Source organism: Castanea sativa, chromosome 8 (genome assembly GCF_040712315.1).
Source record: "Castanea sativa cultivar Marrone di Chiusa Pesio chromosome 8, ASM4071231v1".
Lineage (NCBI taxonomy): Eukaryota > Viridiplantae > Streptophyta > Magnoliopsida > Fagales > Fagaceae > Castanea > Castanea sativa.
Genome location: NC_134020.1, coordinates 43,757,586 through 43,773,880, shown reverse-complemented (window position 1 = coordinate 43,773,880; position 16,295 = coordinate 43,757,586). Strand labels below are relative to the sequence as shown.

General features: G+C 31.9%; 1 protein-coding gene across 1 annotated transcript; it reads right to left on the bottom strand.

Annotated features, from left to right (window-relative positions):
• Positions 1-1,681: 1,681 nt before the first annotated feature.
• LOC142608231 (BTB/POZ domain-containing protein At3g44820) lies at positions 1,682-6,324 on the bottom strand. Its single transcript, XM_075779962.1, has 4 exons — positions 5,915-6,324; positions 5,433-5,502; positions 2,912-4,120; positions 1,682-2,812 (listed from the first exon to the last, which is right to left on the bottom strand). Exons 1-4 carry the CDS (start codon positions 5,962-5,964, stop codon positions 2,243-2,245), a joined length of 1,899 nt encoding a protein of 632 aa, XP_075636077.1. The 5' UTR covers positions 5,965-6,324; the 3' UTR covers positions 1,682-2,242.
• Between the last annotated feature and the right edge of the window lie 9,971 nt (positions 6,325-16,295).

Below are 16,295 nucleotides of genomic sequence, written 5' to 3'. Positions count from 1 at the left end.
CCAAGCAAACCCATCCTTGTTCTAACCATGACTGCAGCCAAGATTATTGACAAAAAGCCTGAGACAAACTCATTCCTCGGCAGGAAAACTCTTACAACCTCACAATCCTTTCCTCTGACACTGTATCTGACACATCTACTTTCTTTCTTTCTTTCTTTTTTTTCCTTTTTTTTTTTTAGCTTTTATAAGTTCTTAAATTTTTTTTTTTTTTTTTCGTATTTGCAATGTAAACTTATACTGTACACACACAAAATATGTAAACTGTTATACAAATTTTGTGCGATGATAATATAAGTTTACAATGTAAGTTGTAAACTAAGATTTTTTTTTTTTTGAATTGTTTTAATTTCTAAAGCTTAACAATGCTATGTGCTTATTGTTTTTAAAACTACGCTTTACAGTTTACATCACCAACGTTAAACACAGTAACACACTCTTTGCTTGGCCGGTTTGGCGTCGCGATATATGCAATTCTTTCTTTTGGCACGAGCAAATCATGAACCTAATTAATTGCAGATGCTTTGTTTAAATCAGTACTTCTTAGCTATTACGTACCACATATATAATCATATATTTCAGTCAAAAGCAATGTCATTCATATTGATTTAAACGGTATAAAAATTTGGAAGTTGTATGTGAAATTATCACGAGTCACAACAATTACTTAGCTATACCATTTTTTTGATAAACACTTAGCATACTATACCATTGTGAATAAATGAATAGTAATACTAGTTTTGTGGATAGCATTAGAAAAGGAACCTTGATTTCATGATTGGGGATCAAAGCATAAACTGAAATTTTTTTGCCATTTAAGAGTAAAAAATATATTAAGATTACAAATTAACTAAATAAATACGTAAGTAATAAGTGTGACATCTATAGTATTAACAAAATAAAAGACAAAAGAATATTTCTCAAGTATTTAAACTTAATCATCTCAAAATAGAACTTGACATTCTTTTACATCATGAAATTCATTATCTCACAATCTGTACAATATCATTCCAACTAAAGCACTAATTAGATTTCCGAAGTAATTATTTTTTTAAAGCACACAAACAAATCCTTTAGATGGAACAATACTACATGAGATTGGCAAGAAGCAAAACCCAAATAACCTAGTCCCAAATTTCTAACTTTGGAATTTTTATTTTGTATCACATCCACCCTTTTGTGAGTGGGGTGTTATACATCCCCGTGATACAAAATAACACCTCCTAACTTTGGGTCTCATATAACAAATCGCGCCAAAGCATATTGGCAAACATATAAATCATTTGCATAAACACAAAAAGAAAAACAAAATCACACACACTTAGCTGCAATGTGCAGACAACAGAGTTGAGGTGTTCTTTGTAACTTAAAATATTCTCCACATATATTGAATCGTGAAAAATGCAGATGCTGTCTAAATTCATGAGTAGGTTACAAGAACAAGAGCTGCAATCTTCTTTTGAAATTTGAAGTATCCTAGATGAAGGCTATGGATCAGAAGCAAAAAGCTTACAAAATCGTGCCTTTAAACAAGACCATCATTCCCATTTCAGCATTTTCCTAAGAAAAGCCTTCACATTATCCCAATATTCATTTCATCTTTGTGCACTTCAAACCTTAATATGGAGATTCACCAAAGGCTAAACAAAATAACCAGACCTCAGTTCATTTGGAAGTTCAGACATGGGAAACATAAACCTTTTCTCATCTTTCCAATGTTTGACAAACTTATAACTTGATTCACTGTACTGTACATGTATAAGCACCAAAGAAGAAATAACTACAGAAATGAAAAGTATTAACAATATATAACTGTAACTTGATGTATTCACTTGTATAGACTCCACCACAGATATTGTGGAAAACAAAGCTGTGAGTCCAAATTTCAGATGGGATCAATGCTCCATCTTCAATGACAAATCATTACTTTCTGATTTTCTGGTTAATTCTTTGATGCCTACCAACCCCTACCCTACAAGCCCCAAAGAAAAACGAATAGGCTGCTATTCTCCTTCCAGACACTCCAAAAACAATTCTGAGGAGCAAAACTATGGCTCTTTTTCGACTGCCTTCTGATAATGCCAGATTCAAACAAAGGAAAGAAGAGGAAAATGCTCGATTGTTGAAAAAAAAAAAGCCAAAAATAGGAAGCAAATTGTAACATTTTCCTTTCCTTTCCTTCGCACATTCTGAAACAAAGAGTTTATGTTTGAAAATGCCATCCTCAGTTTTCTTGTACTAACCCTCAAAACAAAGAGAAACTTTTCCTGTGTCTGGAATGACGGGGAGGACATGCCTGCTCAACTGATGCTCTTGGAGTTGGTCCAGTGCTTTCACCAGTTTCTGGTTGAGCATCTGAGGACCGTGGAATAAGCTTGCATCCAAGTTTCTTCGCAACCAAACGAGGAGAACTAAGGGTACTATGTGATTTCGTCACCTTTTTCATTTCTTGCTTTATTTTACTAAATTCTTCCTCAAGTTCCCCAACTCTAGACCTCATCCTTTCCATATCCACCTTTAGAACCTGGTTTTCACGTACTACTGTCACCCACCCATCCCTCTGTACAATCTGACCTGCCATGTCACCTGGGACAGTCAAAGGACCTGCAGGGGCACTTTCGGCATCCAATACATGGAGACAGCCAGCTAGTGCTGTCCTTAACTGCATCTGCTCGAAGAACAGAACTTGGAGCACAACTCTAAGTGGCAACCTATCATTTTGGGATGCATGAGCACATGCATCAATTGATAGCTTCTGGAAGTCAATGACGTTGCAGAGTTCTTCCTTATCCTTCTCTGAAAGCCAAGGGTGTGCCTGCAAAATGCCATTTTTTCCCCTGTAAGTACAATGCTATTATCAATTAAAAAACCAAAAGATGCTTTCACTTTTATAGTAGGTTAAGCAAACTCAGACCTTGAAATATATATCCACTGCTCTGTATAGCCCATCATGCAAAGGTCTTGAAGATTCTGGGAGGGCCACTGCAAGCGTGCGAATCTTCCCTGGTTTCAAATTCACATCAGAAGCTACCTCTGCAATATAGCCATCTATCAACTTTGCAACTTTTCTTAATGGTTCAGATGATGGCGATGTTTCCAGGTCAAATGATGATGGAGAAAATGATGTTATCCCCGACTCTGAAGACATAAAATGATGAATGATCCTTTCAACACAGTCAGTATTATATAATGTATCAGAATCTGAATAAGTAGGAATCAAAAGACCATCTAGGGTTGCCAGTTCTAGTTGCATTCCTATCCTCCTCTCCAAAGAGTCCTTGCACGCATGAGAGACGCCCAATATCAATGCAACACGAAGAAGTCCCAGTAAGAAACGGCAAAAGGATTTCCCCTTTTTTTCTGGCAGGAGCTTTGCAATGCTTTCCAATAGAACTCTTTGATCCACAGTAGCAGGTGTCAAGCTAAAACTTGCAACTGTTCTGGTTTTGCCACTTTGTCCACCCTGCCATCGGCCTAGACCTGGTAGGTACTTTCTGGCATAGTACATTGTTGCCCCAGCTAGGTTTTCAGGTCTTATACCTTTTGCTTCCATTGTCTTCATGAGTTTCTCAAACAAACTCACACTAAGATATGAGATGTCTTCAAACCACCAATCAGATTCGGAGCTTCGAATTCTGGCCCCTGTGTTAATTCCGTTCCATAAGATGCTTCCACCAGGGCTCTGTAAACTGCCATACATCATCATGGGCCAACCAAACAAACTAGGATCTGTACAAACCATCATAGATAGAGCATTAAAACATTTGCTCAATATCTGGAGCTTTTCGGCCCTTGACATGACAGGCTCAGAACTTTGAAGAGCCAAAATACAATCTTTCCAGTTGCGAAGTATATTCTTATGGAAGAAACTCTCTGACTTAGAGATTAAATTTCCTTCTCCATACTCATCTGTCATTTCAAGGTAGTCTGCCACACAGTACACCACTACTATGTTTCTTGGTGTCAGTTCGACCCGGACACCATAGCAGAATTTTACTGCAATCAAGAAAGTGTCAGGGCCACCGGGGAACTCTTCCAGCACTGCAGTGAAAATCTTCTCATGATTACTTTGGGATTCTTCATATACTCTTGCTATCTTCCCACATTTTGATATGAGAGGAAACTGGAGAGTCATCCATTGTAATAAATTATAATCTTATTTAATATTAATGCAGTACAATACATAAAGAATAAAACTTACAGCTCCAACTGCAGCAGTTTTCTATGAATTATGACATTCAATTGTTTTTCAAATACAATAACATATGAAGACCAAACTAACTGCAAACAATATGCCTAAGAAGTATAACATGCTTTTTTTTGATAAGTGAGTTTTTGCCACAAGGGGAAGGGACCTAAGAAATATAACTTGCTAATCAATGAAAGTTATCGGCAAGATGCAGATTTCAAAGCATCAACAGTGCATGGTAATAAGGGGAACACATCTAAAAATGGCTACTTGGTTTTCATTAAACAAATGCCCTACACAGTTTTTTATGCTAAATCTATTGGAAATTTTGATAGCGATGGACATAATATGGCAGACCAGTTATATATAAAACATGTGGAGAACAAGCAAAATCGCCACTCATTCAGGTACACCAAGATGCTCCCTTTATGTAAAAATTTTCAATGATTTTAAACATATTCATGAAGTTTGTCCTCATGATCAACCATATGAAATTAACTTGTGGACTAGCTCTCCCTCTGCCTCCCCATTCCCCTCTCTTACTCTTGGTTTGGGACTACTGTTGGTGCCAACTCAAAAACTTGGAATAACAACTTGGGATTTTGGTATTTATGTAAGCAGTGTGAGATCCTTGATGGGCTGAATCTAATTGTAAAAGCTTGGCTTGGCAACGACATTGATAGAGGCAGTGTGAGCATTCAATGGATGGTAGAACTGGATTTCTAGCAGTCCCTTAATTCTTTGGGTCATGATGTTTCAAATTTATGTGATTTAGCAGAAGCAATGTGCAATGAAAAAGAGAGAGAAGGAGAAGAAGAGGGGCTTTGTGGAGAGTGCGGTTGGTGTCATTTTTCTGGTGTGTTTGGCTGTTAAGAAAATCAAGGAAGAGAATATAGCCTTTGGGGTTTTGTCATTGTTGTTTGATAATTTTAATTTTTTTTCACTTTTGTAATCTTTATTAGAGAATAAATTCTCCATAAAATAGGATTATGGATAAAACCTCAACTTGAACATCTAATTCTCTCCATTTTTAACTCCCCCAAAACCTATGGGTCTAAAGACAAGTGTCTTTTAACATGTCATCAACATGTCTATTAAGTTAATCATAGACTAAAACTTTAGCAGATAATACAAAACAAATCAAAGAATTGAGAAACCATTGAATAGATATGTACACACAAAAGAGAAAAGAAGCTAAATCAAGTTCTTAGGAAGAATACCCACAACAGAAAATGGGTAGAAATACCTTGTGAAGATGGAAGTTAACGCCATCCACCACAACAGTAATATCACTTGGCAATCCAGCATTGCAGAACCTGTCAAACCCATAAAATCCACCAAAAGTATTAACATAAAAGATAAGCACCTTTTCTTCTAAGGACCTTGTAATAACTACCGCCAACAGAATTTTAAAGCTATAATTAATTTCCATTGTAATAAGCCTTAGGCCTTTGACCTTTTAAAGGCCTATTTATTCTAGGACCCAATAAATAATAAAGGAAGATAAACAAGAATCAGAGCTAAACAAGCTCAATTAGTAAAAGGAGCCTGAGTTCAAATTTCAGCTAAACCAGTCTTGGCTTGATAATAAAGTGCGATCAGTGGACGCCAAAGATTCAAATTCTATAGCACTATTTATTTTTTTTATAAATGAACTAAATAGAAAAATTTAAACAAAATATTATGAAACCAAAGCATATGAGAAGTGGGGTTTGTGTGAATGAGTACCAGTCATTGCCTTCTCGACGAAACCCAGAGACCTTCCCAGCTGGAGCCATGGCCAACCGAGAGAAAGGAAAGGCCTTTCTGTCTTTTTCTCCTTCTCTCTTCTACCAAGTCCACTTCTTCATTTTCCGTTGGAGACCCAAATATTAGTTCTCTCTAATAAAAAAGAGAGAGAGAGAAAGAAAACAAAGATACCCAACAAGGAAAACAAACAGAGGTAAGAGCAAGAATCGGAATCCCACTGAGTCAACTGGGGTCGTGTCGGCAACAGTGGACCTTTACAGCTAGGAAATGTCCGTACGTGCGTGCCCACCAAAGATAATAATAAAACCAAACAAAAGCAATCACTTTGGGATTTTGTGAAAAAGAAAATAAGAATTTTATAGATCACGACCAAGCAAAAAGTGTGTTTTACGTTGGTGGTGTTAGTTTTTTTCTACTTTTTAAGCACAGAACAATGAAACTATGAAAGGGTCAAGCATTTTTTTTTATAAAATTTTTAAAAAACAGGAAAGTGGGTGTGAGAGACAAGGTCAGAGGAAAGGTTGTAGGGGTCATAGCCGGCCGAGGGATGATAGGTAATTATATGGAACCGGCCGAGGTTGAATGATGTTTGTCTCTTGCTTTTTGCCGAACATCTTGGCTTCAACAATCAATGCCAATCATGGTTTTTGAAGCGTGCGTTGTTCTTGTTTGGTTGAAGAAGCCCAGCACTGTGTGTGTGTGTGTTATTAGTGTGTATTGGGGGAAAGGAAAGTCTGAAGAGGATTGGGATGTACGCATGCATTTGTAACTGCTCAGACCATTGTTAAGTGGGTTATAAGTTATATTGGTGTTTTACTAATAGTCTAATACAATAGTGAAGATAGAGTCTATGGAGGCAAGTTTAGTGCCAAATTGGTATGGTGGAGAAAAAAATAATAGGATTATATGAATGTATTTGGCTACCCCTCAACTAGTTTATTCAACTTGGGACAAATTTGTAGAAGAATATTATGAACACAATTTATTTTACAACTTACTGTGATGACAATTTATGAGTGGAAGATACTTGCTTTTACATGAGTTCATGTTGCCGATTGTTTATGTCATTTTTATTTTTCACCTTTTACAACCTCTTATTTTAACAAGGCATGAACGACATTGGTTTGTAGGGCAAATTTAGTGCCAAATTCGGCATGGTGGAGAAAAAAAAAAGGTTTATATGAATGTGAATGGCTACCCCTCAACTATTTTATTTAAGTTGTGACAACTTTTGTGGTTGTAGAAGAATATTATTAACCCAATTTGTTTTCTAACTTGTTGTGATGGCAATTTATGAGCGGAGGATACTTGTTTTTAGTACGTGGGTTCATGCTACCTATTATTTATGTCATTTTTATTTTTTACCACTTACAATATGCTATTTTAACAAGGTGTGAACGACATTGATTTGTATGAAAAGTTTAGTGCCAAATTGGGTACGGTGAAGAAAAAAATAATAGGTTTATATGAATGTGATTGGCTACCACTCAACTATTTTATTCAAGTTGTGACAAATGTTGTAATTGTAGAAAAATATTATGAACACAATTCATTTTACAACTTGTTATGACAGTAGTATATGAGTGGAAGATACTCGCTTTTACATGGGTCCATACTGCCTATTGTTTATGCCATTTTTATTTTTCATCACTTACAACCTGCTATTTTAACAAGGCGTGAATAACATTGGTTTGTATGGCAAGTTTAGTGCAAATTGGCCACGGTAGATAAAAAATAGGAGGTTTATATGAATATGATTGTTTACCTCTCAATCACTTTATTCAAATTCTAACGAATGTTGTGGTTGTAAAAGAACGTTATGAACACAATTTATTTTACAACCGGCTATGGTGGCAATTTTTGAGCCATCGAAACTCTCTTTAACATGGGCCCATGCTACCTATTATTTATTCTATTTTTATTTTTCACCACTTACAACTTGCTATTTAAAGGAGACTGAATGACACTAGTTTCAGTAGTTTGTATGGCTAGTACTTATCCTTTCTAGTTGTTATCATCTTAAATATTTGTGTAGAATAATGTTAGGGATGCATATGTTTTTCATAACGGTCTGTTTTGATTGGAAATTTGGAATACAATTACTTATTCCTATGTTGCATGGCCAACCTTCCTTTTTAGCTGTCCTTCTAAATATTTGTTTGGAATAATGTTTTTTTTTTTTTTTTGAGAAACTTGTTTGGAATAATGTTAGGTATACACAATTATTTATAATGGTTATTATAGTCGGTTTTCATTGGTGTAATATTACTTATTCCTATGCGGTATGGCTAGTCCTTATTTCTTTTAGTTGTCCTCTTAAATATTTTTATGGAATAATGTTAGGGATACATTAACTTTCATAATGGTTATTTTTGTTTGTTCTGATTGGAGTAACATTTTTTTGTAGAAGATGATTGGAGTAATATTAGTTTTATGTTTTTCAACACTTTTATCATATGTTTTTTTTTTTTTTTTTGATGAACTACACTTTATCATACATGAATCACAACATATATTATTTAGAAAAATTAAAGATAATTTTGTTATACTTCTCACTTTTTTAATAATTATAATTTTCACTTTTAATATAATAGTAAAAGGATATGTTGATTTTTTTTTAAAGTAAGAAATGATCTTCTCCCCCCCCCCCCTCCCCAAAAAAAAGTAAGAAATGATGAAGATGAATGGAAAGTTAAAAGATTGAATCTTATCATAATTCAGTCATAATCACATTTAATCAAATTATAAACAGTACTTTATGTGATGACAATGTAAATAGGTCTTTTTCATGTTTATAGCATGGAGTTGAAGGTCTTTGTCTTTGGCTTAAGCCAATTTTTTATATAAAAAAATCATTAAACCAAAACATATTTAAGAGATGTTTTATTTTTTCCAAAAAAAAAAAATCCTTTTTTTTAATCATTTATAAAATTAGAGCTATGGACATTATGTTTTTTTAATAAAAAAAAAAATAGAAAGGACAAATGTGGATTTTGTAATATCCTTATTGCATTTATCATTTATGAAAAAAAATATATATTTATAGTTTTTTAAAATTATCTTGTATATATATTTATGCATGTGAAGTGTGAACAGACGTGCATTACATAAATTATTTAAAATTGATTAAATTTTTATATGTCTAATAAATTTTAAACTATTAGCATACTATAATTGTGAAACTTCTAAATTTTTTAATTAAAAGTCTTGATATCAAATATTCATTAAAAAAAGTAATTAAAACTATTATGATTTAAAAGGTAGTTCACAATTTACAAACTAACTAGAAAAAAAAAAAACATATTAAGTTATGTAAAGACTAATGTAAATATTTTTGTTATATATAAGAAAATAACAAATTTTAAAATCATATTACATGCATACTTTATGTATGTATGTATGTATATAATAGGTTATTTATTGAATTTAATTTTTTTTCATATATTTAGTACTCCCAAATAATTGTAGTGCTCTGTAACTGGTTGTGGCCCTTGTGGGTTTCTATTGCCATTTTTTTTTTCAAAAGAGGGATATTGACCTTATGATAAAGAGCAATTATCGTGACATTGTAACATTACATGAACTCTTTTATTAGAAAAAAATAAGATAAAATATCTCTCTTTCTCACTTATTGTAATAATCGAGTTATCAAAACATATAAACTAAAGCATTGTCATCATGATTCTCTTCCAGATCTAATTATCATAATTATGTTAAAAATTATATCACATGCTAGTCTTTTCAACCTTTTGGTCTAATCTTTCTCTTCAAAAAAAAAAAAACTTTTGTGTAATGTTTATTTAAAAAAAAAAAAATTGTTTAGAGAAGTTTCTGAACACGGAATAAATCACCAAAAAAATCATGCACCATTTTTTACACGGTGGAGCCCAAGTGAAGGGAGTGGAAAGAAAACATAAAATTTTATGTGTTTTTTTTTTTTTAGATGATTTTTATTCTTGTGATTTTGACAAATGGGGAAGGGTTGAGATTTTTTTAGCATACTTTTAGCAAAATAAATTTCAGTAAAAAGCTAAATAAGTTGTTCCCAAATGAAGACACATGTTCAAATTATCTTAATAGAATTTAGTCATTTAATAATTAAAAAAATTTACTAAAATTTATGGATTCAACTTAGTAAAAACTAAAAAGTCTCACCTCATAGTAGATAAGGAGTAAGCATAATTATTGATTTTTTTTTTTTTGGACATTTGCTAGTTTTCTTGACAAATTTATGTTACCCTAACAATAAGATGCCTAGTTATTCTTGACAAATTGACAAAACCATAGCTCTCAGGCGTTCTCCACCCAAATAAGATGATGATTTGATCACTTGAAGCTGACAACTCATTAGGCTGGTCCCAAAGTAACAACCCTTGCCCTAGAGAATAAGTAGAAGACGCATGCTTTGCTTGCAAAATAGATCAGATCATCAGGGAAGTGAAGCTGAGAGAGATCATGGTTTATGATAACTAGTAATGTATAGTGGTTGTGATATGATTATTAGGATTGTCTTTCTAAAATAATGGAAGAAAGAGAGTTGATATAATGTCTCGTTATCAGAAATTATATACTTGTGATATACTCAAAAGCCCGGCTAGGCAATTTGTATTGTTATTATCACAAAGCAGCTGGGACATGGGACAACAAGACGTGAAGGAGATGGAAGCAACTTGATTGGCAAATTATGTACGGCTGCCTAATAAAACGAAAGGAAAATAAAGAGGGAATTTGACAGAACTTCTGGATTAGAAGAGGTAGAACTAGAAGTCTAGAACATATATAGCTCTGATACAATTTAAAAATATAAGCAAGAAAATAAAACAATTTATAGAGAGAGAGAGAGAGAATGGAAGCAAGAGAAAAAAAAGAAAAAAAGAAAGGGAATTCACTAAGTTTGGTTTAAATAACAGCTTATGTCCATAAAAGCCCTAATTTTTATATATAATATAATATAAAGAAAGAGAATAAACAAAAGCAAACAAGAGAGGAAAATTACATAATTCAACCTAAAAAACCTATGTGTACAAAGAATATCATTTTATAATTATAGGTACATCTTTACTATGAACTCTATGTATTACAAATTTACAATGCACCCATAGCAGAGTATTTATAGAAGACTGAATCTTAAACTGAATATAGTTATAAGAGTATTAGTATAAGATATTCTAAAAAAATTATATTTTAACACACAAAAAATTTACTTTATTTTTCTCCCAAAAAAAAAGTTTATTTATTTATTTTAGCATGGCATTTATTATACCTTGTATTTCATCTCTTATTTAAACACGACATTCATTTAAATAACCTAAAATAACACCCATCTTCTATTAAAAAACAAAAAAAGTAATAAAGAGAGGTTAAAGAATACATTCTTTCATTCTTTATCTTGTCAAAAAAAAAAAAAACATAATCACACATCGTTGCAATCAGAAATGCAATAATACATCTCAAACAGTAGCCAAGAAACATGCTGGTCCATTGATTTCCATACAAGATCAAATGCTCTTTAGTGGTGTAATAATTATTTTGGTATATATACTATGTAACATCCTACTCATAGTATGTGAGTTTCATAACTCTATGAAACCCCCGTATTATGAGGGAGATATTTATATATACTGGAACTGGATGTAGGAGATAAATTCTAATAATGAGATGGGTCAAATACAACGTTTTAATGTGGTATTTATTGTAAGCAGTCCATCAAGAAACAAAAGGATTACCCATAGAAAGGGATGCAAAATGTGTCACTTCAGTCATTAAAAGTATTAATTAACTCCATCACACAGCCATAGCATATAGTAATGGACACATTCAATTCAAGCAATGGACAATTAGTCAATTATACTTGACTAGATTCAAAAGAAATCATTACGAATGTTGGCCCATAACCCTTTTTCTCTTCTTTTCTTTTGAGTTTATTGTTATCATTACACAACTCTTGATCACATGAATTAATGTGTTTTTTTTCCCTCCCTTTTATAGTAAACACTAGAAGAATTTTAAACAATTGAAGCGGGAATGGAAGTTCTTAGTAGTTCCAAAAACATTTTGTACTCTAAAATTTCATATATTATCTTATATATTGTGAAAGAGTGGTCTAGTGAGATGCTTTTTAATTTGGACATGTCTGATTTCCCCACAATCCATACTATATTTTGTAAATATTTTTTGGAAAATGGGATGGCAAAATTTATCTAAAACTTTACTAGACTTAAATAAAATTGATTATATATTGATCAAATTTTCTCTAATAAACTTGAAGTATTATTAGGAAATTTGAAAAAAGATGCACATCAAAATTAGTTCTAGAATTTTTTTAAATTTTTTTTATTATAAGTATAATAGAATTTCAAACTATGACATCTGTTTTATGATGATTGCTTTCTATTATTAGGCAAATACATCAATTAGTTTTTAATAAAAACAGGATTCGAACTCCAAATCTCTTATTCAATAACAAATTACTAAATCGGTTAAGTTAACTGAAAATCTAAAATTCTAAAATTCAATTTACAAACAACCAAACAAGTGAACTACAAACTTCTTTGAAATCTTTTATACTATGATCTTCTTGTTAAACCATAACATACTTATTAATGAAAAAGAAAATAATGGGTAAATTTATCACTTCTACGTTATAGATCTACATTATAGGCAAAAGGATGAAACAATGGGTCCGTTTGGATAGAACTTATTGCTGAAAATTGAAAACTAAAAACTGAAAATACTGTAACAAAATAATTTTTAAAGAGGTAAAAAACACTGTTCATTCCAAAAGTTACTGTTCATTGGCCTAAAATCACTGTTCATGGCCAATGAACAGTAACAAACACGCGTTGAAAAAAAAAAAAAAAAAAAAAAAAAGTGGACGCAGCTAAAACGCTGGATCCAAACGTATTCAATGATACTTTAATTAAGACTAGTAGTTTTTTTTGGGAGAAAAATTAAGACTAGTAGTTAAAACCGTAAAAACGTACAAGATAAACTTTATTTTGAACGTTAGAGTTTGGGGGTAGTTTAACTTTAAAAAAAAATTTTAAAAAAAAATTAATTAAACGTTTTTTGCTAAACACGCGTGCCTTGAAAACTGACCCAATTCCACAATTCCACATGTGCCTGAAGGACCATTTAAAAAAAAAGGAATCAAGTTTGATAGATCAAAATAATAATAATAATAATAAAATCTCAAACGTGGATCAAAATAAAAAAGAAAATTAAGTCATAATATTATAAAATGTAATTTCTCTACTCTTTAGGTTTTAGAAATTAAATAAAAAATTAAAAAAATTATGTCGGTTTCAAGACTTAATGGTATAGCCCATTTGACAAACGTTGACAAGATGCTCACATTAGATACATATGTAAGAGCATTCTCATCGGTTATTCTATAAAAAATGTCATTTTAACACATTAAAGGTCTATTTTATTATTTTAATACACTATTTTACAATTCACTATTTTTCACATCTTTTATTCCTTGATTCTAAACATTACAATAATATATACAACACATTAAATAATATATTTTCTCAAAATTCATTAAATATACAAATGCACAGTGAGTGGCAGTCACCACCACCCAAGAACTAACAACCACCGCTACAACCACCGCCACAAACTTCAACTACAATCACCAGATCCTCCAATAAATTTCCAAATCCAAAAACCTCAACAAAAAAAAAAAAAACTCAAAATCTTTAACAAAACCCCAACCCAACAGATCAATAAATGACCAAACTCAACCGACCATCGACGGCGAGAGCTGTGGAGGACGACGAGCAAAGATCAGTGACTGCCACTGGGCGAGCAGAGCTTTGCTTCAGATCGACGAGATTCAGATCGACAAGCTTCAATTGGCGAGCTGAGTGTCAGATCCTCGACGACCACGCCGCCAGAGTCCCTCCAACGCCTTCTTCTTCGTGACAGGAAAAGAAAGAGAGAGCGAGAGATAGTGACAGGAAAAAAAAAAAGAGAGAAAAAAAAAAAAAAAAAAAAAAAAACCGAAGCTAGTGAAGATGCTGGAGAAGAAAGAAGAAGAAAAAGGGAAGAGGGAATGACTAAACATGAAGAACAGGCGGAGGAAGAGAGAAAGAAAAAGAAAGAGAGAGAGAGAAGAAAGAAAAGTAATAAAAGAAGAGAGAGAAATGAATAAAAAAATAAATTTTTTTAACACATCTGTTTGTACCGTTCCATCTTTGGAACAGTGCTGTAGCATGTCTCAAAATTTTGGAACATTTGACACGCCTCATGATGCTCTGTTTTTGGTGTTTGTTGTGCTAAATGTCAAATATTTGGCATTTGACACACCTAATGAGAGTGCTCTAAGCTAAAGGACTTAGGGGTGAAAAAAAAACCTATAACTTCAAAAACAAAATAGACCAAATATAAAGGGTGTAATGTGTAATTACCAATTAAGCTAACCTTAATTTTTTTTCTCAAAAAAAAAAACGTTAACTTGATTATACAGTGAACTATAAAAGTGACTAATCAAAGAAAATTATAGAATAATATTTCCAGATTGTCATAAATATGTACTCTTCTTCTAATATGAATGGTGAATTCTACTATAAATTTAATTAGTGACACTTATATTATTATACGAGAAGAATGAATATGTATTTATTGTACTCATCAAGTATTATATAATTATTATCTATAAATCAAAATGTAATTCTTTTTATACCTCACAGGCTGATTATATAACACTTCAAAACATAAAAGGGATTATCTTCTCGTTTCAACATTTCCAAAACAGTCAGCACCCAGCATCTTCATAAAGATTACTAATATATTTCCCAGTTGGGAGAATTCTTCATATAAAAAAGAAGGGCAGCAAATCGATTGTCAATTTCATGTGACACAGGTGGCCTCTAATTTCAACAGGCCAGGCAACTGTCGTGCCAACTGCCAATATGAAAATCCAAAGTAGTTTTTTTTGATGACCTGAAAATCCAAAGTAGTTATAGGTCAATTTGTGTGAGAAAAACATGTGATATTGTGCTTCTGGGAGCACAAGAATAACGTGGTTACTTACATCGTATAGCACAATAAGCAAAATGCCATTAGACAATTTTTATCATATTTTATTTTTTGATAGGCCATTAAATTTTTTTTTTTTTTTTTTTAAGATAGTTGCAACTTATGGTATCTGCTTATGATAATAACTTTTTATAATCAGACTAAAACACCTCGATTTTTGGTGTAAGTAGAGATTAAACCTCAAATACCTTATTCAACCATCAGAAACTTTAACTATTGAATCCACTGAAATTTATCCATTAGACAATTTTAATTGTATAAAAAAACGTAAAGTTTTGTACAAGTGTCAGCATCTGCTTTTGCTCTACATGTAGCATCGAAATTTTATCACATAATGCTATCAGTTATTGCATTGTTTAAAGTATATGTATAGGAAACTTTTTGCCAAATGTAGTGTCAAATGTCAACGTACCCATGTTTTTTTTTTTTTTGAGAGTAACGTACCCATGTTTTATTCAACAGGTTTTGTTTCTTTTTCGGACTGGTGACTCAAACAGCACCAAAATCCTCAACCCTTATAGATTTATCTCTATATTATTATACAGTTGAAATTGAAACTGAACAAAGAATTAAAATAATCTATTATAATTTTATGCCAAGTGTGCCTCCAATTTAACAATATTTTAAACCAATATTTTAACAAGAATAAAAACAATAGATGAATGTGCTTTCACTATAGGCTAACAACTCCGGTGAGTATAACTAGTAAATTTTTTTGCCATTGAATAAGAGAGGGTTCAATTTCCTACCTACATAAAAAATCAATTAGTATATTGACCTAATTATAGCAAACAATCATTATTAAGTAGATATCATAGATTTAAAATACTGTTATATCTATAAAAATAATAAAGATCACCCAGGTGACCTCAAAAATAAATAAAGTAGTTCTATACATCAACCAGCTGCTCCAATTAGTTCAACTATCATTTCTTTTTATTGAATAAAAGAGGGTTCAATTCCCCGCCTACAAAAAAAATCAATTAGTATATTGACTTAATTATAATAAGCAATCATTATTAAGTGGATATCATAGATTTTTAAATATTATTGTATCTATAAATAAATAAAAAGCAACCCAGACACTTATAAATAAATAAAGCAGTCTTATACATTAACCAATTTTTTTTTTTTAGAGAATGATGCATCAACCACTTATAGCATGGCTTTCTCAAAAAAAAAAAAAAAGTTATAGCATGGGACTCCAATTCTTTTCAAGTCATTGTTCTATTCATTTATTGATTTGATTAATTATATTTACTTCCGTGAATTCACTGAATTGAATGACTAGACTAATATATAATTGTGACATAGT